The sequence below is a fragment of the Tauraco erythrolophus genome, chromosome 7 (assembly GCF_009769465.1).
Source record: "Tauraco erythrolophus isolate bTauEry1 chromosome 7, bTauEry1.pri, whole genome shotgun sequence".
Taxonomy (NCBI): Eukaryota; Metazoa; Chordata; class Aves; order Musophagiformes; family Musophagidae; genus Tauraco; species Tauraco erythrolophus.
The window spans coordinates 45,753,275-45,780,139 of record NC_141471.1 but is presented as its reverse complement, the minus strand read 5'-3'; the positions used below and the strand labels follow the sequence as shown (position 1 = coordinate 45,780,139).

The following is a 26,865-nucleotide window of genomic DNA, read 5'->3' as shown; positions in this document are numbered from 1 at the left end:
AGGAGTTATCCTTATAAATTAAAAAAAAACAAAACAAAACAAAACAAAAAAAAAACAACCCAAACCAAAACCAATCACAGAGCTGGTACAAGCTAGACCTGCCTCACTATCAGGGAAATATTTACGGCTGATAATCTGGACCATATTCCTGTGTTTTGTCCTAGTCCACAGAATTCATTTCCTTTATATAAGACTCCGAGGCAAAGAGCACTTTAAATACAGTTCTCAACTCATTTGTCTTTTGCTAAATTGGCATGAAAAATCCACAATGTATCTTAAATTTCACTATAGCCACTTTATATGGCAATAATAGACACTGACCACTTACTAAAGGCGCACAGGACAAATATGGAACAGCACACTGGACTGATCCTGCATTTCAAGTGTCTGCTTCCACTTATGCTGAACATCTCTTCAAGTCAACGGACATACTAACCTCTCAATAAATGAATTAATTATGTCTTTCTGTAAGTGATTCTAATTATGTTACTAAATCAGCAGCAATGCTGCAAATACTCAGTTCTATTCCTTTGTCTACTTACGAACTCATTAATTGTGTTTCTGGTTTTCTTTGATGATTGGCTTACCATTTATGGAAAGGCAAACCCCCAGTTTTTAGACTGGAATGCAAGTTTAGAGTCAACAAATCCTAAAAAAGTGTTATAACTCATTTTCATATACTCTTGATTTTGTTGAACCTAGACATATGCTACATAAAAAGCACCACACTTACATCAGAGTCACTACATATACAGAATATTTTTTTTTTACCATTAAGAGAAAGTATCTCTACCTATACATAGTAAATAAGCCTCCTGTGATAGATCTACATAATCTAGTTTACTTTGAAATCTAAGAGAGAATTGTCTTTCTTCAGCAAATGCCACTACAATCCTCTCTGAGTCTCAAATCTGTTTCTACTCTGAGTTCTGTGGGTGGATGCAACTTAATGGTTTGAGCAAAAACATGCCTCTTTTCCAATAACAGCATAAGCTGGAACAGAACTGCTTTAAAAGAAAAAAATCCCCAGAACATTTCATATCAGAATTGTTAACCTCAAGCAACTCTCGGTATGCTGAGCACAGATACGAGTTGGAGGTGAGAGAGCAGAGCCTGGTAAGGTATCAGGGACATTCTGAATATCAGAACAAGCGATGAAAGTACTAAGTAATGATGAATGAGGGTGTGTTCTCCTCCCCACTGGTATGAAGAAGTAACTTACCATATAGCGACACAGACTTCATTATTCTTCTCGCAGATAGCAGTGATGTTGCAGTTGCTCTTGCACTGATGTTGGTTTGAGCAGGTTGTTACTTTAACGTCACAAAACTTGCATAGGTTTGGCATTTGCAATCCATTTTCCTTATTTCTGTCTACAGGTGACATAATTTCAGCTTAATGAAAAAAAAGAGAAGGAAACTCAATAATGGGAGATTATCAGATTGCGTTATTGCTCATTATTAAGATAAAGGTTTCATCATCGGCAAACATTCCCTCCCACCTTAAACTAGAAAATCTTTGCTCTTTCACAGCTATCAATTTTCTTCACAACAGGGCAAGTGCCACACTGTCAAGCCCAGGTTAATCAAAGTGAAGTTGAAAAGTGAAATCAACTTCTATTGACTCCAGAGGGAGCAAAAGTTGCTTTGTAATTTGCAAAGTCAAGCTTATTCCAAGTTCAGTTTCCACTGAAATAACTACTCTGCAGTCACCTATTTGCACTATTCACAGGCAGCATATCTGTCCTCCAGGTACAATATATTGCATCATGGTCTGTGTGCCAAAGGAACTGTGGATACCATAGTGGGAATGCACATTAGGTAGGTGACATCATTATGACATGGATCATGATGAATTTTATAAATTTGTCTTTACCAACCTGAGGCATAACCTGAGCATCATCCCTAATCTGATTACTGTTCACACAGAAAAACACAGAGCTGGAACTTTCAGCTTAAGGTAGATGGTCTGCCAGAGACTTGGGTGAAACCCAAGTTGGAAATGCTGTAGGGCATCTGTGCAGCTCATGTAATCTGCTACTGGAGTCTTCCTGGGCTAACTCAAGGGGAACTGAACTCAAACTAACTTGCAATGACAGTCTGTCTTGTAGAAGTCTGCTTTGACCCAACAGCTACTTTTGTGCACCCAAACACTGAAGAACTACTTGCTTACTATTTCTGAGTCTTAGCACTCATCATCTGCTTCAGTGTGGCAGCAGTAAGAGAAGAGATATTTTTTGTCACAGTGTATGAATTTCAGGAAACATATTTTTAGTTCAAAAGCTATTTTGAAAAGCCAGCCTGACTACAAGGAACAAAAAATGCCAACATAAACTGTTTTCTAAAGCTGAAATGAATATGCAAGTATCTGAAGTGGAGCAGATGATCTACAATAGTTTCAGACTGACTCACTTTGTAATATATTTGGAAAAGTAGGTTGAACCACTTTAAGGAGATATTGGGCTTCATACAGTACAGCCCTTCTCTTGTAGCCACCTGCGTGTTTAAAGTATGTTGATATTGCTCTCTGTGGCCAAATGTCACTAGTCAATCGATAACAGGCAACCAGGGATTCGTAATTTCCCCCTCCTCCATTAGCTGAGAAATCAATTTTTCCTTCTAGAACTTCACTATTTACTACCATTAGAATATTTTATTACAGGAATTAAATACACATGCTTTTTCCAGAAGGAAATAAAAAGGCCTCTTGCTAACATTTTCAATGGATTTCTGAGCTGTTGTGAGGGACTGAGAGAAAAGTCTTCCCTCTTCATCCAAATCACACATTCTTCTCACCACTAGCATGCTCTGGTACTCACCTAAGGTCTCTGATCTCACTGCCATTGTGACCAGTGGCAAAACTTCCAATGATTTTAATGGTGCAGAATAAGCTCCTACACAGAGGAGAGGGTTATGGTGAACTGACTGGGAGCACTTACTTGGATGGAGAATGCTGGCAGTATGTTATGGGCTGCCTGAATTTTAAGCCCCAGGTAAACATTTCTTGTTCTCAATTATTTGTGTTGCAACAGCTCCCAGAAGCTACGTAGAAGAACAAAGCCTCATTGAAGTAGGTGCGGTAGGAACTCAAAAAGTCTTGAACCTAGTGTTCTATAAAATATGTGTTAATATAATCATCATTATGGTAAATTGTTCCTCTCCTCTGATAGTACCTCTTATTTACCAAATGTTGAAGAGAAACAAATAGCTGTATTGATTTATCTAGCTTCCAGCAATGATCAGAACAACCTCACGAGGGCCTGTCCCTCTAGCTAGTAAGAAAATCTATGGTCCTAAAAGCCGGGATGAACAATACAGACAAATATCAAGGAAGAGACAAAGTGACTCTCCCGAGTTCACCCAGGAAACCTTTGGCAGGGTGCCAAGTGGCTCACAACTGAGCACAGGGGAAAGACATCTGCTGCTCAAACTGCAAAGACTTCAGCTGCATCTACACTGCTTCCACTCCGATCTCACGCGGCTCCGTGTTTTACTGAGCAGCTGTGTCACGATGGGTGCCTCTGCCACAGACACGACTCAGTCTTCTCTAGTGCCTGCAGCACTGGGGCCAAAAGCCATCTGAAGGCAGGTCCTTAGGTAAACTGGTTTGTTGAGAGGCAGGGCTCGTTCCTGTGCCATCTCCGGCCATGCCAGGCTCTGCCAAGACCCACCCGCTGGAACAAACATATGAAAACATGCTTGGACCTTTTCCAAGGAGGGATCTCCAAACCAAGCAACTGGATTAAAGAAACCCCCACCAAACAACCATCTGGAATGCAGCATTCCACTGCAAGGTCACAAAGCTGAAGTTTCTAAGTTAGGGTGGTAGGCTTTAAGTCAATTACTAGCAAAAGGCTAGGTAGTTAGGCCCAGCTAGTTTCCGAACAGCTTAAATTGAGGGCAAAAGATAACAGGGTTTTGGGACTTCCCGAACTGACTACACTTGAATTTTCTTCAAAAAATTCTTGTAGTAGAGGCTGACAGTGCAGTGCTTTTCTACTCATTCCTCCGGCGGTTCAAGGTACTGGATAAACTGCCCAGGTGGACAAACTTTCTTCCATGCTTCAGCATCTGATTTAAAGTGAGACTGCAGTTTACCTTCTCCACCTTCCCCAATACTGTCAGCACCGCCCTAGCAGGTGTTAGGGTGTTCATTAATACAGCTCGGCCTTGCCCACTACGACAACTCATCTAGTTCCAAACTAAAGCCCAGTCTGACTTTCCCTTGTCAGGCTGATGCTGAAATTCACTATCAACCTCTGCAAAGGGCCTGAGCCAAAATCTGGAGTTGGATGTGGACCTCAACAACTCTCTTCTGATCACAGCCTGCTACTAGACTCTGAGGACTTAGAAATCCAGGACTTCCAAGTCATATAAACTCAGACTTATTTCTAATCAACAAAATCCTGCCTGGAGAATAACAAGTTGGTAGGGTTTTTCCCTAGGGAAGTGTATTCACTCATTCCCTGAAGGACCCACAAGCAATGATTGGTTCACAATCAGTAAGATTGCTCCTGGTCTGGTAGTCACTTGAATGTCCATCTCTAAAAACTCTTACCATCCTGCTGCTCACTTCATACCCCATGACCCAACTCCTCAAGGTTTTCTCCCGTTCAGAAAACCAAAGGCACTTGATTACTGTGGACAGATGAAACCTTTAATTTTGCATTAAAAAAAAATAAAAATGGATATAATGGGAAAGTCAACAGAGAAAGCACAGATTTGCACATCTGAAGGAAGTTACCCTAAAATGCGTGCTTGTCTCCTAAAATTTTAGTTTTGCCATCTACTCTCTAATGTTAGTTTTCTTATTTTGACTTCTACAGGAAGTCTAATTCTAGCTTTCCTTGCTTCCTTGTCCATGGAGAGGGCTTCAAATAAAAGACTGCCGTTTGTTGGCGATGAAGCTTTCAACCAATCAGTTCAGCATGGATCAGTCACCGTTGTTAAAACGCATGGAACATGCAAGCCAACATGTGGGCTAGATATTATGGAAGAGATACTAGAGCAGCCACATAAGAAACAGCAACTCCATGGGTTCTGGTGGAGCCAGGCTTGCAGGGTAACACTTTTACTCTATGGTTCATGTCTTTTTTACGATTTCTCAAGACGTTATAAACAGTATGCCTCACCCAAAGTCTATTGGCTGTCCTGAAGCTATTTGCTTTGTGTCTGTTGTTAGTAGATGTGTAACTTTCATTGAGGCCTCAGGCTATAGTTTACATTTTTCTTACTTTTTAGTATCATTACAGAACTCTCAAAAGCCAGCATCATTTAAATAAAGCCTAAACCAACATGCTGTCTTTTTGGGAGTATCTACACTGGAAAACTTTATTTATGTCTTAGGATGCATTTCAGAAACAGCAGCCAATTTCTCTTACCCCTACCTTGTAAAATAGAGTTACTGCATTTCTCTTCTCTCATCCAGCGCCTCTGGCACATGTATACATATAAAATAGCATTGCTCAGCAGATAGATCCCATCCCTTCAAAAATAAAATTTGCTGAGGGAGATGTGGGTATGGGAAATCAACTACTCAGCTGCTGTGAAATAATTCCACCTGATGGGAGAGACTTGAATTTAAGACTTCACTCCACTACATCATGGAAACCTGCAAGCAGGAGGATGCCTTTATAAGAAAGCCTTGAAAGAGATTGTCCTTGGTCTCCCAAAGAGCACAGCTCCATGACATCATGTCTCAGTGGCTGGAAAGCACAGCAGCAGCTATGAAGAACATCCAAGCTGTATTACCTTCTCATCCAACAGAAAGACATCAGGTTTTGTCAGGAATAGTACTAAACCCAACATTTTTTCTGTTTTGCCTACCACCCAGTACACAATCTATAGCCTCAGCAGAACTTTAATAGTGATGGGGACACCGACAGCATCATGAAAGTGGAGAGGTGATGATGCAAAAGCACATTTTTTTGCCTTAGAATAATTGATGAATTAACTGCAGAAGGGAAGGAGTCAAGGAAAATGTGTGACCTGAACTTTGCTTTTATGATCTGGATATATCCTGATGGTTATTCTTAATTATACTGATTATGTTCAGTGTGGTAATAAAAATAAGAAGATAGAACCCTAATCAGCCTCAAAGATTAAAAAATCGTGAGTTACAAAATCACAAGACTACCCAGAGAGATAATGGAAATAAAGGAAGAGGAAAAGAAAACATAATCCAAACCCAACCAAAAAACCAGCTGCTAGGTTCTCCTTTATTTGCCATTGATGCCTGGGCTCTTAGAGTGCATTTCAGTCATGTTTTGAAACTTTGGCCATAGAGTGGAGAGTTGGAATTACTATCTAACTTACAAAATGAAAACATAAAAAGAAAATAAGTCACTGGAATCCAGGAGCTTGATCTTCAAGAAAAACGTCAGCTATCATAAGACTCATCATAAAAATCACAGGAGTTGGCAATGCTGCAAATCACCTAGTAACTTCCATGGCAACATCTTCAGGGGTATCCCTATGAAATACGTATTTTCAATTTTTCAGTTATGGCTGCCAGTTCTGAGCTTAACACCATCACGAGTTGAAATGGAGTGTCACTCTGTGACACATACTCCTATACTCCCTATGTGAGTATGAACCCACATAGTTCACACTGTCTTGGACTCTGCTTCGGGCTGCAATCCTTTATCTCAGCTATGATTTACCCCAGGAGGATTACCACGGGCACAGGACTTTTGTGACTGTTTCTATTAAGATTAACAACAACGATTATCAGGAGTGCTGAGACAGCCTCTGTAAAGCGAAATATGAGCTATCTTTTACATCCAACTAAAACATGTCAGAGGAAAAGAGGTTCCATAGAAGTTTAACTCACCAGATATTTAACTGTCCCTGTAGCAGGACTCCAGAAAACCACATTCCTAGAGATTCCTTTGTAGAATCTCTCTGCCTCGACCTGTATCATATATAGTCACAGATCACTGATGTCACCTTGGTCTGCCCCTAGCGACTTACTCCTTTTTTTCCCCTTGGAAAGTGTTTCACCTCTTAGGTTTCCTTCTGATCTTCAGCCTTCCAGTCTAGCACAGCAGCTGCCTTAGTACTTAAAGACATGCCTTTAACTCTACAAATTGCATTTTTGATTGCAAAGTGGTTGGGACCTTTGTGTTGCTTTCTTGCCTGATCAAACCTCATTGGGGCTCTGCAAAGGATAAAGACCAGATTAGCTTCCTTTTTATGAACACACTTCTTTGTAAAGTACTTGGAGGAGATGCATGTTATGGCTTCTCCCTATTACGTAATGGCTCTTGCCGGTCATATGAAAAAAATGCAAGTCACACCTACCAGATGGCAACAATACAACTGTTAATGCAACGAGACACACATACAACCCTGCAACCCATCCCATCCCAAAACAGTCAGTATGAGATGGGGGGAAAGCACAGGCTTTCAAACAGTTTGTGTGGGCTGCGACCTGCTCTTCAGCCATGACTGAGAAGTCTGCTAGGAAAGAAGAGGGCAGACTAAGTAAGCCGTTCTGACAAGCTAGACCTAGCCAGAAGTTTGGCCACCCCCAGCTGAGAGGAGGCCAAAGCAGAAGAACTGATTCACAGCGAGAAGGCCACTGATGAACTGCACTGAAATCCGGGAAACCATGATTTCCCACCTACCAGCAGGCAAGGGGTGGGGGAAGGTAAGTGCAGAGGGAAAAGACGAAAGGAAAAGGAGCAGGAGTCAGAAAACCTCGTTTAACTCGTCTCTGCAGTGGAAGCGCCTGGCTTTTAACAGCAAGTGGAACTGGTAAAACTGCTCTAGGGATTGCTGCAGGCACTGACACAGAAACAGCATCAAATCTGGCAGGAGCTGGGGGGAGGGACACACCAGAGAAAATAAGGGAGGGAATAGCATCCTAAGTGAAGAAAAACCGTCCTTGTATTCAAAGCATTAAAATAACACTATTTTTATCCACTACTTCCAAAATGAGCTCGCATTGGCAGTTTTAATCACGGGCCAGACTTTGCTCACTGGTACAGGGCACGGCAGCGAACAGCCTCAAAGGCGCCTCAGAACGGAGCTGGCTGCCGTGGCTCCTGAGCGTGCAGGTGCAAGGAGACTCCAGCTCAGCACTTACAATAGAAGTGTGAACACATTCGGAAAACAGGGAATAAAAATAACCTTATTGTGATGCTTCAAATAATGAGATGGATTTTTACCTGTGGATTTTTAACTTGCTGCTCTCTTCCACATTTTCTGGCCACTGTTTAGCACTCCATGGTAGGCGGAACAAAAGAATACTGTCTCCAGGCAAAAAGGCTGAAAAAAAATTCTAAATGATGGCTTCCCATAGGGCACTCAAAGGGATGTTTCATCTTCTCCTGACTTTAACCCGCAGCCTTCCTAACACAGCCAGTAAATAGCACACAGCACTGGAGAACCGTATGTGATATAACACGAAGATTAATTTATTCAACTATGACTACAGGGTCTAGTTTTTTTTCTGCATAATGCATTAAGTTTGGAATTTACTGGAAGCTGTCTTTGGTGGTTAACTCTTTCTGTGACTTCAGATAAACAGTGAGTATCGAGTATAGCAATGCTTATCTGGTTCACAAGATTGGGAAAAACAGCTTTCCTGCTTTGTTGGAACAAGCATGATTCATGGTTCAGGACTGATATTTGCATAGCTAATTCTGACCTTTGCATTAAAAATCATATCCTGCAACTTCACCTCCTTTTGTATTCTTGCCTGCCGAGTGAAAGCTGCATTTACTTCACTTGCAGTAGAGCTGAAAGAATATAAACACTTCAGCTTTGTACAAATATTATTTTTCCAACTTATACACTCTGAAAATAGACAGCAGTCATTCAAGCATCATACAGTTATTTCTGTGATATAGAAGGAAGTAAAGATTTTTTCAAGACAGAAGAGTCTCTGTGGCAAAACCCCTAACATTTAAAACATACACAATTAGGAACAATTCTGTCACAGAGAAACACAAATGTGCCCCCACTGTCAGTTGCAGAGCCTCACCAGAACAAAATCATGCAATTCAATCTTCTAAGTAGGTTGAACGGAGTTTCTGAACCCCTCGTACCTCTCCCTTCAGCTAGTTAAGAAAGCCTGTTTATAGAAACATGCTGCTCTCCATTCCTGCCCCCTCAACAGTCACACCATCACCCACAACCAACTTCAAAATATGATAGGGCTGTTCATTCTTGCTAATAGCATTGGGGAAGGTGAATCATTTGTCCTGAAAGAGGCACATATTCCCTCCCAAATCTTAGTTTATATTTCTTCCCTTTATCTCTCTTACTACAAGAGAAATAAGGAATGTCCACTTTAACGAGTCATTCAACTTTTTTTTCAAGGGTCTATCTATGGAACTCCCAGTTTCCAACAGGGAAATTCAAGAGTCCACCAGTGCAAGTGGAACAGTGCTTTGGGACATTTTATAATAACGTTAAGGCCAAGCTGTTTCTATTAGCTGTGAAGTATTCCATAGAGACAGATCCTGGCTCTTTGATTTATCTGCAAGGCTGCTGAACATGCTCAGCGCCACATACAAACGAAAAAAGCCTTGAGATCATCAAAAAATGAATCATATTCTTAAGGTATCAGGCATCCTTTTATTACTTACTAGAGCAGTCCTAAGTGTCTGTCCTCTGATATCTTCTTAACGCAAAGACTGCTTTTTAAGAGCATCCTCACTGGACAGACTACAGGTGGGAGGAAGGCAGAGAAGTTTTGAAGCCTATGTCACAGGGCAAGTGACTCCATCTTCTGCTAAACTTCCAGGCATCAGAACACATTAGGATCTACAGTAGGGGCAAAGAGGCTAACTTCAAAAGTGTTAATGAGCTTCCTTCTACATTGTATTGCCAAACCCTGCCATCCTTCTCATGCGGAATTGAAGCTGTGGTACCTGTGACGGACAGAGTCGGTGGGCATATGGGTACAGTTCCTTACAGTTCTCCCTCACATAGACAACTGTCACGCCAGCTCATCACTGTGACACCAGAGTGGGCAGCCACATGACACGCTGGGCAGATGGAGTCCTGCCCTCCGCTCCCACAGACCGCTGCGCAACCAAAGCCACACAGAAATAAAAAATAGTAACATAATGGCTTGGCCAAACACTCACAAATGACGCTCCTACAGGGCTTTGCTCATATTTAGGATATGGTCTTGTCATGCTTAACTTTCCGAACGGCTTCAAAGTAATTAAGTGCTGGCCTGGCACAGACACACCACCACATGAGTTTAACTGATTAAAGGGGTGGAGGTTTTACAGTTTTGTGTATGGATCTTCAAATCCTTTTAAAGCTGATTTACCTCAGTATAGGTTATATTAGGAGTAAGTCTAGCCAGCTTCAGAATTGAGAATTACCACACACAAAGTTGCTGTGGTTTACTCAATTAATTTTAAATCAACTATAAGCTCAAGAGGTGTGAATTCTGAACATGAAAAAAGCTTTCATAATGTTGCTTGACTATCTATCTGCAGCATTGTCAACAGGGATAAGGAAGGTTAGATAGATGGCAGAAAATCACCTCTTCCAAATGCAAAATGGTAATGATTTAAGGACTGATCTCTACCCTGGCACCATGCAGCAACTCAGATGGTGAAAAGCCAAATCTTTCTTCTGAAACTACAGTTAACTCTTGCTAAGATTAACTCTTCCTACAGTTAAACTCATGCTAAATGTATGTCCACTGGACTCTGGTGTATCCGAAAGAGCAGATTAAGATAACTAAAACGTAGAGAAAACTGCGTAAATAATATCTAAAAGCAGCCGTTGTATCTTATGAAGAGATAATACAGACAAGCAGATGTTTATTAACTACGTTGGTTCACTCAGGAGACTGGCAGACACTTGCAAACCCTCTCTGGTCTCAGAGAAGAACCTCCAGGAAAGGTCATGAAATATGTTAGTTTGGGGGGAGATTTCTGTCAGCTTTTTAAAGTAGGGAAAATGAAGCACAGACATTAAGACTGTGACAAATCACACAAAACAGGAAATTCAAAGTTACGCCTGACTCCCCCAGGTTCCCTTTGATACAGCTAGGTTGCTTAGTCAATCTGAAAACGTATCATTCCTCTGTTTGCCACTTCATGCTTTTATTTTTCATTCTATTTGCTTTTAGTAATGTTCCCTTGAAACTACTGACACACTTTCTGGACAAGTTGTGGAAGGCATAAGCCATACCCATCTTCCCTTTTGAAAAGCTCCTGCCACGTGCAGCTTTCCAGAGCCCCCAGTGGATCACGCCTTTGGGAATGCCACTGCACAGCCTCCTTCACGCTCACACACATCTTCTGACATGTTTTTTTTAGTGTCGTTCTTTTTTGGTGCAAGAAAATGCATATTTTGAGAACAACAATTGCCTGTGTCACGAAGAAGTCCGCAGTCCATTTTAAGAAGAACAACTAATTTGTTTCTTAAGCATTGTGAACACAAAAGATCTTCCCTTTTCCCTTTCTCTCTAGCGAGGCCATACAGAAAATATCTGCACAAAGTTTCAGCTTGTGAAAAACAGCCGTGCTGTTCCCTTGCTCTGGGAATTTGTTCCCATCCCTCATTGCACTTTCTCCTCCCTCACAGAGGAATTGGACCGCACCTTACCACACCTCCCTGCCTCTCCAAAAGGCCAGTTTGACCCTGAACAGTTCTCTGGTCTAGACAACTATCTGCCTACACAAACACAATAAAGAATGTGGTATGAGGAGTGGGAACCCACAGCTAGGGTAATGTAAAACTGCGTGTTTCAACAGCAGCAGCACTGCTGAGGGCAGAGAAAAGTCTCTGTGGATCTATGGCTGCCGTTACTTCTGGGCAAGGTCAGGCTGCCCACTGCACCAGGGACATGAGGGACCTGCTGTCTGCGGCTGTCTCCAACCTGAGCACAGTCTGCTTTCAAATGCCACTTGCCCTGAAACAGGAGATGTCACATCCCTTCCAGGAAAGCAAACAAGGGCTCTGCAGTTATTCTTTTCTGCCACAGACATCGTCACTGCAAGGGCAGATGAGACTTTTCTGGGACTCATCCGCATGGGTTATGACACTTTGGGGAGCACCCCAAGGATTGATGTTTCTCTCCAGAAATATTTGCAGAGGCACCTCAGGATGCATCCCATAGCTGTTTAAATCCACTGTGAAAGTAGACGGGAGGTTATTTTGACTTTGAGGTGCAGAAAAAAAGTACTTTTGGTGTCTCAAGCCAGTTAACATTTGTGGGAGACATCTGAGAAGACAGGTATTGCTCTCTGCGACTGTTTCCTCAACAGTACGCAGACCTAGCAGATGTCTCCTCTTCACAGGATGCTGAAGAAGTCAAAGCAGTCTTGTTTTTAGAATACACTTTTTCCAAGAGAAAGGACTATCTAAGAGAGACAGATAGTACTGTGAACCACAGATACCCTCTGTCTGAAGTGAAGCATCTGATTTTGCTGCAGATCTGTAATGTGAACACAAAAATGAAATTCAGCCAGTCAGCACAATTCTGCTCTGTTTCAGGGGAAAAGTCTGACAAACCTTTACCTGAAACTACCACTAGTCTGGGAAAACGCTCTGTAAACCCAGACAAAAGTACTGCCCAAGTTTCACCTTTTCTCTGAAACTTTTGCTGAACTTTAATTCCTATCTCTGATTTCAAAGGGCCCGATTCTGACTGAACTTTCTTTTCTGTAAACTGGAAGCAAGATCCTGTGGACCAAGGAACAAAACTTTAGTCGAACAAAGCCAAATCTAAATAATGGATTTGGGATTGAAAAAAAACCCAACACCTCAAAAGCAGTCTCAAAATGTAACACACACAGTAATTGGAAGGGGCTGCATCTGTTCAAACATCGGTTTAAGCGTCACATTCACAAGTAGGAAATACTTCATAGTTATGAAGCGCAAGGGGCACAAATAGCCCAAGACATAAAAAGGGTTTAGGTACGATGGCATGGTTTGGAGTACATAAACTGCAGTCCTGCTGTTCAGTGCTTTATTTTTACCTAGGTGGAAGAATTCAAGCTAGAGTTCCTCGATCTTTTTCCATGCACAACTCCATCTTGCGCCTCTGTGCTGGCCCTTCACAAGCACACCTTTTGTGTTAACTGCTGGAGCATGTTCAAGTCATGAGTTAGGGGGTGCTTTGTGCCTCTGACCAGGACCCGCACATTCTTTAAGCATGATCTCAGCAACCTATACAGCCAAGATTGGAAGTGATCAAGCAAACTGGCTTCAGGCACAGCTCTCAAGTCCACCTTAAGCAAGGATGTTCTCTGCATGGGGAGAGTCTCTGTCTCGTACAATAGAAAACTATATGTGTGTACACCGGTTGCTACTGAACCAGACCAGAATTTCTGTGGTATTTTATAACACACCAGTAAGTATGAGGAGAAGCTGTGTGCACACAAAGACTCACAGCTGCCCATTCAAAATAAGCATTTAAATGGATTAACCAGACAACTGTGCTTTCAAACTGGCAATCGTTACACAGTTACATGATTCAGAGGGATTTATAAATATTTGTTTTTCCAGATAAAAGGAGGGTATTAGTTCGATCTTTTTAAAGTGCATTCACTGCCACTATCCCTCCCTCCCAGCCATAAACAAACAAGCAAGGAAACAAAACAAAAACAAGGACGTGTTTAGGGTGCAAAATTCGTAGTTGCAGTTTAAGACTTGAGGATTTTGGTTTAAGCTTAATATAAAAAGACAACTTACTAATGTAAAGAGAATAAAAGGCCTCATTTTGTTTAGCTTTTTGAAGAGCTCTGAACTTGAGGACTATCTGAGAGGTCTGGAATTTAAGTTAAGGCACATCTTCTGACCAAAGAATGCTCCTACTATGGTACAAGTTTACAATATCAGCTATAAATTCTGGTAAAACAGAATCTTATGCAATCTCTTTCTCTAGACATGAATATAACCCATCCTTCCTAGTCTATTTGAAAATTGTTTCCAAATAAGAAGTCTCATTTGACAAGTCCACAATCCTTTACATGCACAGAGGCTTCTCTGTCAGTCACTGACGGGCAAACATGTTTATGCGGAAGCTTTGTTCAGAGCTCCTTTTTACCGTAAGAAGCCATTTTCCTCCAGGAAAATAATGTTTATGAACCATTCTGTCCCCACACAGCAAGTTTTGAATGACAGATTCAGAAAAATAGTATGAAAAAGAAATTGCTCTCTTTCATAATCCATCGGCTCAGCTAAAACAGTAAATCAGAGGAAAGTTAGATTCAAATGTAATCCCTTGGGAGCAGAATCACTTTGAATGGATTTGGGGAAAAATACACATCCTTCTCAAATTCAGTAGCTTGGATGGTTATATTTGTCTTTGTCTAGTTACATGCAAAGAAGCAGAGTAACAGAATTTAATACCCTGGGGATATGTTCTCTTGATAGATGCATCTAACTTCCACAACCGTTAATGGGAATTATATACTGAGTATTGAGAAAAGGGCATATGCATGAAAATACACACTTCTAATGATATTCAACCTTAGGAAAACTTTCTTTCACTGACTTCTGTTGCAGAAATCCTACTGGTGTGGTGTATTGTTATAGAGTTATCAGATTTCTTGGTAAAGAAGTATCTCTACCAACAAAGCTACATCTCCTTTATCTGCCAAGGATAAATTTGCCAGCATATCCTCCAGGCATTAGCTGTTCCTTTTAGTGCATTTGCAAATGGTTCCCTCCAGTTATATCTGAGACTGGGAATCAGTAGCTGGCAATACCATCCTGCTGAAATAAGGGAAAGAGTAATCAGTTCCTTCATTTCTGTTTGAGCCTGAAATTTTACTGGGCTTAAAGGAAAATAAAAGCTATAGGTGAAACCTGCCCATTCCAAAATAAATAGGTTTTTCATCCATAAATACACCCCTTGAAAGTTCACTGAAAGGTCCTTATCTTTGCTATTATTTCTAAACCACATGTGCAAAGAATTCATTCACTGTACTGTAAGATTGAGTATTTTAAGGGCAGTCTCTTCTGCATGTGTGCACGGTGCAGAGGGTAAGCCCCCACATGAAAAAAATAGCCCTGGACACGAAAAAATCTGCATCCAGGAATACAACAATTCTCACTGCATGCGACACCACAGCATTGCTCACTGCTTCCGACAGCCAGCCCCCAGCAGGGCTGGCACTACAGCCTAAGGTAAGGACATTCCTACATTAGACGCAGCTCAGTGGGAAGGAACTTGCCCGTCTAAAATGTTTAGTCTACCTGCCTAAAGATATGTGAGGGACTGCAGACTCTTCCGCTTTGTTTATGATGAGACAGAATAAAATTGTAAATAAACTCAGAATCTGAAATGTACACATGGAGTTGGATTTCTAGGATTTCCCCCTGCCAATTGCTCTTGATATGGTCATTGTTTCCGTAAACCTACTATTTCAGGTACTCAAGCTGTATTTTAAGTCATTCTCAAGACCATAATCTATCAGCAGCGCTCCAAGACAGCATATACACTGACAAGCTTGTTTAGAAAACTATTGCAAAAAAGAAACTAATTTAAGTGCCTACAAAACAATTACTTCTATTGAAGGAATTGTTTCAGGAAGAAAGCTGGGAAGAGATAAGACAGAAACACAAGATCAAGAGTATCAAGCAGCAGCTCAGAAGCAAACCTTTTATTGGCTCTTAATATCTCAAATTTCATCCAATTACTTCAACAATTTTTTCTAACAACTGAGGACTACGAAAAGCAAAATATGATGACACTTCTTAAACTTTTAAATGATGCAGTTCATTTCTGGCAACAGCATAACATTCCTCATCTTGCTACTGCAGGACAAAAGATGTTTACTGTTACATGTGTTAGTTAAATTTAATAGGATAAGATCTTCAGCAGATGCTAATCTGTGATTTCTGAGTGCTGCTATGTCAAATTATACTAGCTGATGCTTAACAGTTTAGAGTCACTGAATGTTCTTGGATATTGGTCATAGCACGTCATCATCCTGCATCTAGAGGGCACTTACTCAACTGTAGAAATCGGTAATAGTCTGCAGGATGTCTAAGGGCTTTTATGAAATGCCTTGATAATTTTAATCAAATGCCAAGTGGATTAATAATTATGTAATGAAAAGACTATTTCGACAACTGTCATTGAGGAGGCTGTGCATAACACGGCCATAGTAGATGAATCACTCTGCATCCCTTTAGACATCCGGAGCCAGATGCATGCTTTGTTATAGTTTCTGGTGTAAGTGTGCAGTGACATGGGCAGCTCATTCTCTAAAGCTGTCACTTCGGCATTTTTCACAAATACTACACTCATGTAGAACACAATGTGTTTTAAAATGTGTTCTTACAACACACAACAATCTCAAGCTTTCCAAATGCAGTAATAGCTTAGGTTATACCAGAGGAAAGTGAAAGTGTTCTGTAGGAATGGAGACATTTTTTTAATTCCTTGGATGCAAAATTTTATAACTCATGCATATTTGAAATACCTTTGCAGAGGGTTAGTTAGCAGAGTAGCTTAACTGTTTGTTACTTCTGGGGATGCTAGTCCTAATTCTGAGGGACAAGAGTGATACCAGCCTGGCGGTGGTAGCCCGCTGCATCACAGATTTGTAGGTTACAAGACCCCTGTGTCAGGAAGAGCTGGGATGATATTCCCAGTCTGGCTATCTGCAAGTGAAATCATTTCGCTCAGCTAGTTTTGCCAAGCCCTAAATTCTCTGGGTATGCGTTTAACAAGGAAACCCCTTGATTTAGAGATTTGCATTGGGAAGTCCATCACATTCCTTGGCTGGGCTCTAATAACGAAATTATCCTGTTTGTTAAAAACGCACACCTTGTTTCTGGAATGATTTAGTTCACCTACAGCTTTCATTTCTTGGAATGGATGCTTGTTCACCTTTCATAATCTCATTCCCCGCAGAGTCTAAAATACCAAGTTAGCACAGCTTAACACCTTATTCTCCATCAACTAACTGTGGTCAGCTTCCACGTGAGCTCTCCTACCCGCAGTTTCGCATTCCAGCAGAGCACATTTAGCTAGGTTGCACTGCCTCACATTTGCCTTGAGGCAAATGCTCCCAGTTACTGGTGTTATGTGATGTGTGGTATCTTATTATGGCACGGCAAACTGCCTGCATATCTGACCAAATCTGTACCTAGTCAGTGAACGGCAGCCGTAGGTGCTATTCCTATTTTTTTTGTTCTTCATATGCTCAAAACCACAACAGTCTGTCATTTACAAAAGGCAGGAAATCATTAACATTAAATTCTTATCTGAAAATGCTAAAAAGGCACTATGGTTCCCTAAACAAACAGTACAACCTCCTTCCTAACCCACTGCAGGCCTAAGGACAATCGAGTGGAAATTACTGCTCTGGTCAAAGCTATCTACACCTCTGTTTCAAAAGCACAATGGAAAATTATAGCAAAATCGACCTTTAAAGGGAAGAGTGATGATTGTATGGGTAGTCTAACCACTCATGCTAAGCAACAGCTTGGAAAAGCAGGTGTCAGTGTTTTCTATTTCTAGGTATGTGGCTATGATAGTGGTAAATGTGCCTTGTCATTAACTTTCAAGGGTAAGATACTTCGAATAATTAGAGGTTTGCTTCTAGCATTTGCTACCCACCTTCATCCATGAGAACACCAATGTGTTTCTGGCTTCAAACCACCAGTAGGTATGTGCCTGACAATCATACTACAAGTCACCCGAAACAAAAAAGCGAAGTTAGGGTATGTGCAAGTTGGCTGAACCGTGAATAATACATATGTAGACAATTGAGGGAAGAGTTAGGCCTTGAACGGTCACACTGAAGCAAACTACCAAAGCTTCCTTGTGCCTCACCATTCCCCGGCAGCTCCTAGCACACAGCCTCTTAACCCGAGAAAAACAGGGGAGAAAATACTGGTAATTATATCTTATTGAACTCGGCAGGGTATTTGAGGCTGACGAGAATTTCTGGATGCTCTGAAGGCTTTAATTCGGAATTTCTGTTGAGAAAGAACAGTGGTTATTACTCTCTTTGAACCTCAATTTCCCAACTACAATAGACCAGTGTTGCAACAATCTCTGTTCAAGTCCCATAAGTTCTATAATTGTCTGTAGAAACTGTAATTAACACATCAATGCATTAATTTATTTTTTTTTTACACACGTTAAGCAGAACTAGTTGAAACTGTGGAAATTCTCATACAAATAACCATACAGAAATTTAACAGTGGCATCAAAACTACAATGGATGAAATTGTTGGAAGCTGGAGATCTCAGTTTGGGGTCTTCAGAGACCAAGAGTCTGTGCCGAGGCTTCTCACTTCCCAGCTTACTGCTTTAACCATGGGTCAGGATGCAAAAGCCATTCTCAGTTACGAGTCACCAACAAGTCTTACCTCCTCCTCTCACATAAAAGAATGAGCCTGTAACTCCTTCCAACACGTAGAGAAGGAATCTTTAGGCCTAATACAGATACTTTGAAATCTTCCTTCTAGGGTCAAGTGCCTAGTTTTTAAAACAACTCAAAATCTACATGGGATATGCCTGGGTCCTCATTCTGAATTCCACGTTCCTGGATTTTAGTGATTTAATTTGAATCACATTTTTTTTTTTCCTTTATACATATTAAAGGAAGGGAACATGTACATATGGGAAGCTGTAGGCTGCTGCTTGTTGTGCTACTATTCATAGTACCAGTGTGGCCTCAGGGAAGAGTGGGAACAGCAAACCTCCCAGCCAGGCAGAAACTTCACGGCAAAAGTATAAAATGTGACAAGTACGGAGTGTGTAAGAAAGGAGTTGAAGCAGAAGGAAAAACAATAATGAAGAAACACTTTTTAGTTGTATTCCCTTTTCCAGAATAGTTCACTGATCTTTTCCTGATGAACATCTTCCTGTTTCTATTATCTAGAGGCAAAGAGAGAGCAGATATGGCTTTAGTTACAACCAGACAATGTGGTATTGCTGTTTACACGCAAACTTGGGCTACGCCAGCTTTGCAAGCCTGATGGCCTGGCACTGTACATACCAGATGAGAATACGACAAATGCAATAAAAGGATCAGCTTCCCAGATTTTTGACTTAAGGCATTCCCTTGTGGTAAAGTTGGGTGAGGAAATGGAAGAACAGACAGGGGAAGAAGGGAAATTCAATAGCCCAGAAGCACGTATTGCTGACCTAGTTACTTTGTGAAGGCTTCAATAAAGAGGCTTACGAAGTCATGACTATTACACGGTCCTCTCTGATCTTTTCACAAGGATGAGAAACGGTTGTTTTCAGTTTAAAAAAGAAAAAAAAGATTCTGTATGTAAAGTATCTCTTTGTTATGCTGTGAACTCCCTGGAGAGAATATCAGTCACCCTGCAGGGGCTGAAATAATGAAAGAATCCATCAGGGAACAGGCTTTCTTCTCCTCTGACATGCTTCGGGAGACCACCCGCACACATGTCAACCCTTTCTCTGCAGAGTGCTGCCTCTACAGCCCTGCCTAGTCTCAGCCAGCAAGGATCTTTCCTCTCAGAGCCCACCACTGATAGAGTTTCGATGCTCTCAGGCTGAGAAGTGGCATGACCATGGGCCTCCCACTTTCTGGGCAAAAACTGTAACCACTGTAGGGAAAGGAGGAAACGCAAGCATGAAAATCAGTAATGGGAAATGTGGGGAGGTAGAAGGTACACAGCAGGGCAGCTGGCCAACTGTCACAGCACAGTCACTGTAGAATCTCAGATCTCCTTGTATGTAGGAGACAAATGAGAAGGGTAATTGCTGCATGCTTGCAGGCAGAACCAGCCAAAGGAAATAAAGGATCAACCACCACCTGCATATGACAGCTCTTCTCTTGAAATCTTCATGGGTTCCTGATCACAGATTGACAAATTTGTGCTGTTCAAAACCTCATTAAATTCCTCCCATTAGTAAACCACACAAAGATTTACTTCTTCATTCCTGTACTCTTTCTATGAGTTTCTGGAGAAGAATGAGACTCCCTGGAGTCACTACCCAGTCATGTTACAGGAAAGCTTAAGATAGCTATGGAGCTGAGCAGGGGGAGCATGCTGAGAGCAGGGAGCAACCAACTATCATGTGAACTCCGGAAGCAGCTCAGTGCTGGTCAGATGCTGAACTCCCACATGTGATTTTATTGTCTTTCCATTTTATCACTATCAATAACATAATGAAAAAGATACATCCTTAAATTACGTATATTTTCACAATGCACTTCATTTTAGGGTAAAAGGTTAAAAAGAAAAAAAAAAAGCAGCCTATGTTATGCCTTGCTCAGCATAACAGTGAGGTGCCACTCCATGTTAGCTTTACAGTGAGTTGCAGTACAATAAAATAGCATGTAGCTACAGTCCTCCCTTTAGCACTGGCCTGAAATTGCACAGGGGATACTGACTATCTAATGAAGAAATATTTTAAGAGACTAGACAGCTGGAGGAAAAAAAAACTAGAAAGGGAAAAAGCATAGTTACCTCTGCCGTATTTCCCCAAGCATGCACTTTAATGGACCGAAGTTATTCACACATACTTCTCTCCTGGAGCACTCCAAGTGCACAAGTTATGGTAAGTCCTAATGTAACTACAACTTCAGATGTGCTCCAGTTCCCAAACAAAGCATATGGCAGTTGGTCAGGACAGCCAGGTAACACCAAAATCAGGGGAGCGGTCAAAATGATAAGCAATTTCAGCTCCTTTTGGGTCCTGAGACTTTTCTTAAACTGTTGCCTAAATATTATAGCCATGTTATCAAAACCACTGCTGTTCCACAGCTTTATACAGTGAGTTGTCAATAGTATTTGAACTACTAATTAGACCTCAAGGATCAGACCATGATTCTTTCAAAACATGAAAGAATCCTGGACAGCTGCTTTTGCTGCCTTTCCTGAAAATAACCAGAAGTGATAATCCATTAGTAATCATCTGCGGTCTGTTTCAAAGTTCACCCTCTTGTATAGCAACATTAAAAATGTACTTATATTAGTTAGTGAGATGAAATCTACAAAATTAGCACATTATCATCCAAAAGCCCCAGGCACCACTTAACTGTGCCAACGGGTGACGTGTATGTGTGATGCACTTTACTCTCATTCTGGGCTGCAGAATCCACCGCAGGATTAAAACTGGAGGGAGGTGGCTCACCTGCATCTTACATCTGAAATATCTCGACTCAGGAGAACTACAGGTTAACTCTTGGAAAATCTCACTAAGTCCCCTTTTCTTTCTAAATCAATAAAATGAGTACCAGCTCACTTTTGACCCTCCTGGGTGAAACCTTAAACAAAATTAAGACCCATATCCACATTCTGAGGAGGAATTTGCCCCTTAGTCCTCATTCCTCAGTCTCCACTTCACTTCCTTATTAATTACACCAGCAGCTTATCGGTGATGAGGAAGCTTCAGTTTTCATACAGCTTGGGAAATGTACACGAGTGCTTTCCAAGGAAAGGGCTGGTCTCAATGAGAAATCATCCCTTTTACACATTTCTCTTTTTTGGGGACTAACTATCCCAAATAAATTAATCTACATCCTCTCAAATTCTCCTCCAGTGGTTCTTCCTGGGCAAAAATCCTTACTGATACATTACAAGAAGTCTGGAGGCACCTTCCTTCCCTCAACCATCTGAAATCTCTCCTTCCTAAAGTTCTGAGGACTTCGAAATACTGCAGTCAAATTACTCTTTTGCTCCAAGAAAGAGAACTGGATCATTCTGGCTCCTGTGAGACTGATACCACAAAAGTCCCCTTGAGGGAATTACAGCCTCATAACATACAGTTGCCTATTATTTATTCCGTGGTCGGATTCTCAGCTGGTATAAATCAGAGCAGGTTCCCTGCCTTCAACAGAGTAAAGCTGATTTATGCCAGCTGACAGTCTGGCCCTGCATGCGTTCCACTTGCACAATGCTGGTTTTTAAAGAGGCCCATTAAAGTGCCCCAGGCACATAAGAACCACACTCGGGTCTTTACTTGGAAAATGTTGCTTCGAGGAGTACGACAGTGAAACCTTCCCGCCGCTCTCTGAGTATGTACCGTTCAAATTCACTTGCTTCTCTAACAGAAGGAAACCTCTAAGCCCTGACAGCCACTACGACCTTGGGAACGCGAGATGGATTTTCTAATGTCTTCTGCATAGACCAGTTTTTCTAACTGAGTTTAACTGCTGAATTAAATGAAGTTTACCGCTATGCCAGTGCAATGTTTTGGAGGAACTGATCTAAACGCACAGAGGGCAGAGGCTATCTTTCAAAACTTGTATTACTGGTGACTATAAACAAGCCAGGAAGAATGTGGTGTGACTTTCAAATCACTGGCTGAGCTTATGGCTTTGGCTCCTTGATAAGTCTTTCTTTTTTACCTTAAAACCTCAGATGTCTACTTACGGAGCAGGGCAACAGCTCTTTTCAGGGTGTGGGCTGAAGTCCTTGGGTACAAATAGAAGGTGTGTAGGAAACAGAAGACAGCTTACTAACACCTCTGTTTCCAGATCACTGTTCTAAAGGCACAATGTTAATCCTAGGTTTCATTGTAGTGATGTATCTGCTGGGTTGTAAACTGAAGGATGCTTTAAGTGTGAGGAAGCAGATTACTCTATCTGTTGCCGAAATCTATTAATTTCAGTCGAATTCTTGCCAAAATACTACTCTGGGTGAATGGAGAACTGGAATCCTGGAATCAGACTATCAGGACTGTTAGTAATAAAAATTGTGGTTCCTTTGCATGACGTAAATTTATGAATACAGCTTGTTATTATGGTATGAAACAAAGACTAGAAGACATCAGACATTCAGAGCACTGCCATTCCCACCCAACGAGGAGAAAACGAACGCAGGCTACAGGTCAACCTAAAAAGCACCATCGGGAAAATGTTTTTTCTGCCCAATAAATTGCTGTAACATTTAATACATTTTCATATTCGCCACCAGAGTGAAACCAAAATCATTTGAAGTGGTGGGTGTGGGGGTGTTTGTGCATGCATGCACAATGAAAGTGACAGCCCTCCAAATCCTGGGGAGAGTGGATAGGGGGAGCTCCAGATTCAAATGTGCACTCCATGAGCCAGACCAGGCACTTGGTCCCGCCTTTCTTTCATTCTCGACCAGTGATTATTCTAATTATTGATTAATGATGATTTCTCTTTCTCTCTCTCTCTTTCTATATCAGAAATTCTATCCTGGACTAGAGGAAGATAAAAAAAAAAGGTTTCCTGATGAAAGTTTAATGGAAACTGGTACATTTCCACAAATTGTTTCAGTTTTGACAAATCAGCATTTTCCCATGAAAAACAGTGTCAAAAACTCTCAACCAGCTCTAATTCTAACCAGATTAACTCAGGGATGAATGCCAGCAGGAAGTTCTTGCTAAATACCAGTTGTTTGAGCAAAAGAAAACTGCTCTCTCCCCAGACGATCTTCCCAGAGGTGAAAAGGCTTTAAAACCCAGATGAAAAGAAGGACAGGTAGTTCCAGCTGTAACCACCACAATGGCATTAAGAGCAAAGGAAAAAGCAACGAAATGGCATATTAAAAAAAATAAACGTACAGATAAGGACAAATTGGCAAGTAGTATATCTCCTGCCACTTCTAATGTTATTGTTTCTTAAAATCTGAAACAGTTGCTAAACTTTGCAGCAATGCAAACAGATGGACATTAGTCCCTGACTCAGGAATCCATACAGACCGCAGGGAAAACCCCTTAATACATCCTACAATTTAAATTCTGCTTAAATCCCTGGAAGTTAATGGATACAAACAAACAATCGCATGCTGTCACCAGCAGAAATAGAATTAAGCAACTCCTGGTGAGATTTGTTAGTTGTAACTACTACTTCGGATGAGTTTTTCATCACTGGATGGTGTTTGAAGGTTTGAAGTGGTTTGCTCTCTCTACGTATCTTCCCCTTAACATCTGTACACTAACTAAATCTGTGTTCATTCAGGCAGTAGTACATAAATGATTGTACTCAACCAATGCCAGTGCTGCTGCTCTGTCCATATGCCAGAATGAAGACCTACTATGAAAAATAGTCGTTGAAGACTTAGCTGGGTCACCGAGAACTCAATCTTGCAAATATTTAGTATCAACTCATTGCTTACAGTGGCATACAGATCACCGGCATTTGCCTTAACTACAATGTCCCCCCCTCAGTGCGTATGCCCACTGCTTGCTGTAAAAGCAATCTATCCCCCGTAGTAAGAAGTTTCTCCATTGTTTCTTAATACAACTCTTATCACTTCCACCAGTCACTGAAGTTAAATTTCAAAAGGACTTAAAACTAGTCTGTTGAAAACAAAGCATATTCTTTCTGATTTATTTTGGTCTATTTTAACCTTCCAGAATTATAGTTCATCAAAAAGTACAAGTATTTTGTGATGACCTTTTATTTTATTCTTGATTATAAGATTTTAAAAAACTGTTCCCATTATCCTATAGGAAAAAAAGAAACTAAAAACTCTCTAACCCCAACAAAATTTAAGGCTAAAGACCTACTAAGTAAACCAAAATCTCAGCACTAAATCTCTTGGTTGAGGACTCAGCCAACTTTCTTTTTCGTAATAGGACTGGCCCTCCACTACTCCATGCTGGAAATCCTTTGTACTCCCCCACATCTGCACAGAATTGGTTGACACCTTAGTCCATTTTACTGAGTTTGAAATGCTCTGGCAATACAAATTAGCTGATGTCCCTGGGATGTGCCCACCTGGTAATTTCCCCTGAGTCAAAGGGCTCCTATGTGGCAAAGGGGACGCTGCACCACTGGACTCCCACCCGCCTCAGGACATTCCTTTGTTCCTCTGCTCACTGGGTGCCATAGGGACTGTCAAGACCATAGGTAGACCAGGAACCAGGATCGTACCGACTCACCTCCCTCCTGCTGAGCCCAGGACCATGGGGCCACAGAGGTGGCTGGAAGCTCTGACTTTCACTGTGCCACCAGCACTTAACTGTAGCCATGCCAGCCAGTATGGAGACTGCATGGACCACGTTCAGACCTAAATCTGTCATTGCAGTAGTGATAATATTTTGTACTTAACTGATACAAATGCACCTGGTTATGCAAAATTCAAGAGAGTAACAAATCAGGCCCAATCAGTTGGTTTTATTCTTGCTATTCTGTAAGGCTCTTCTGAAGTTGGAGTGATAATGATACGAAGTGAATGATACCAAAGTGCATATAGCAAAGACATACATTATTGAGAAAAAAAAGTTCCTATGCCACAAATGCAAAAATATCATCTTAAAAATGTCCTGCAGAGGAAATACAAGCACAGCAAACTCCAACAACTGGTGCTATGCTGATATTGCACTCTTTTTTTCACCCCCTAAAACAGCAACCCCTTTCTAAAAGCCTAGTCCTGAAGAAAAAACAACAAATAAAACCAACCATCACAAAAACCCAAAACCAAAACCATAAAGAATTTTCCTTCTGGTAAGAGCCTGACTCCACCTTTGCTCCTAATTTCAGAATTAACTTTGTCACAATGAAAACTTTTATCAGCCACCATTATATGACACTGTAACAATTCATCCCAAGAAAGGAGTATTTCATTTTCAAGCAATACTGTCCGTCTAAATGTAGGTAATATAATAGTAAGTGTTTATAAAATATAAGAGAAAAAATATTACGAATATGAAAAAATCCGAATTATTCCATTGCCCTTTTTTTTGAAATTACTTTTGAAACTGTTTCAGGAAACTTATATGCTATAACTCTACGTAACTCTACTAATGCTAATGGAAATATATTCATTTGCAGCAGCTTAAGATCTGGCTCGTCATTTTTTTAATAGAAATCATTCCTATATGGAATTCACCATCTGAATATTGAGGAAGAGTGTTAATGCCAAGGAGCTCGAAATAGCAATTAAATGAAAGCGATTTTCAAAGTCTTAGGTATAAAAGTCTTAGAATTCAAGGATACCTAATAAATAGAAGAAAATGCAATAATATCTCTGTTCTATTCCTACTTCTCACCTGAAATAACTGGAAATTTGCCAGTTTTAATGGGGGGCAGGAACGCATTTTAGGTTTGATCATGTTACAAACATGTTCCACCATGTTATGAAGACGTTTGTTCTCATACTTCCCTCTTGCAAATATGTGAAGCTCTAAAATTAACTGACTATGATATAGCTTTTAGAAAATAAGGACACAATAAAGCAAGTGAGGTTTGGTTGAATGGAGAAATTAAGTCCTTGATGTTCAGAAATGAACAATTATTACACAGATTATTCCAAAGAACAAATTTCTGGATTGATACCCCAGAGATAAATTACAGATTCACATTCATGTGGACACAGTAGCGTTAATTTCTTATGTTGACAACTACTGGTTTGCACTGCCATTTATTGATTAAATGCTCAATATAGTATTCACAATTGTCAAAAAAAAATCATACCTTGTCCCTTTACTCTACGGAAAAAATTTAATTTACTTTTGTGTAGTACAGGACATGAGAGCATCTTTTCCAAAGTAGATAGTTCTTATCAGATGTGCTCCCAAATCTGTGGTTTTCTCCAGAATCTTTATGGGAAGGTGCCATTCCTGTCCAATATTTTGCTGTGAAGAATGTTAAAATGACATTTTAGCTGGGGCTTTATTAACCTCTTCATCAACAAGGGCCAGCTGGTTAGTAGGCACATCTGGGAAGTGAGCTCTCCTGAGACAGGTATCTCTCCTGCCTCAGCCTCACTGAACCGCTGAACTATTGATTATTACAGATTAAGTAGCTCTTTTTTCTATTTTGTTTTCCCTCAAACATTTGGCAGCTTTAGTTTTCATTTTGATGCCAAATAACAACCAATATTCAAATCTCAAACTTTCTGCCCTCACAGGACTGTTGTTTTCTGACCAACTCTTCCTGTTATACACATAGTGGAATCCTATGGTGCTTATTAAAACTACTTTTAAAGCTATGGTATAGATTGTCTGACAACAGGTCTACTC

The 26,865-nt window shown here is 40.8% G+C and overlaps 1 protein-coding gene across 3 annotated transcripts in view; it reads right to left on the bottom strand.

Annotated features, from left to right (window-relative positions):
• The window catches only part of TGFBR2 (transforming growth factor beta receptor 2), a 57,537-nt gene that overhangs the window by 28,668 nt on the left and 2,004 nt on the right, over positions 1-26,865 (bottom strand). For 2 of the 3 annotated variants that reach the window (XM_086614655.1, XM_086614656.1), the window contains exon 1: positions 1,223-1,386. In XM_086614655.1, the coding sequence (XP_086470781.1) occupies positions 1,223-1,386 (164 nt within the window). Of the gene's footprint in view, positions 1-1,222; positions 1,395-26,865 lie in introns of those variants that run through there. The other variant, XM_086614654.1, reaches the window with a different exon arrangement.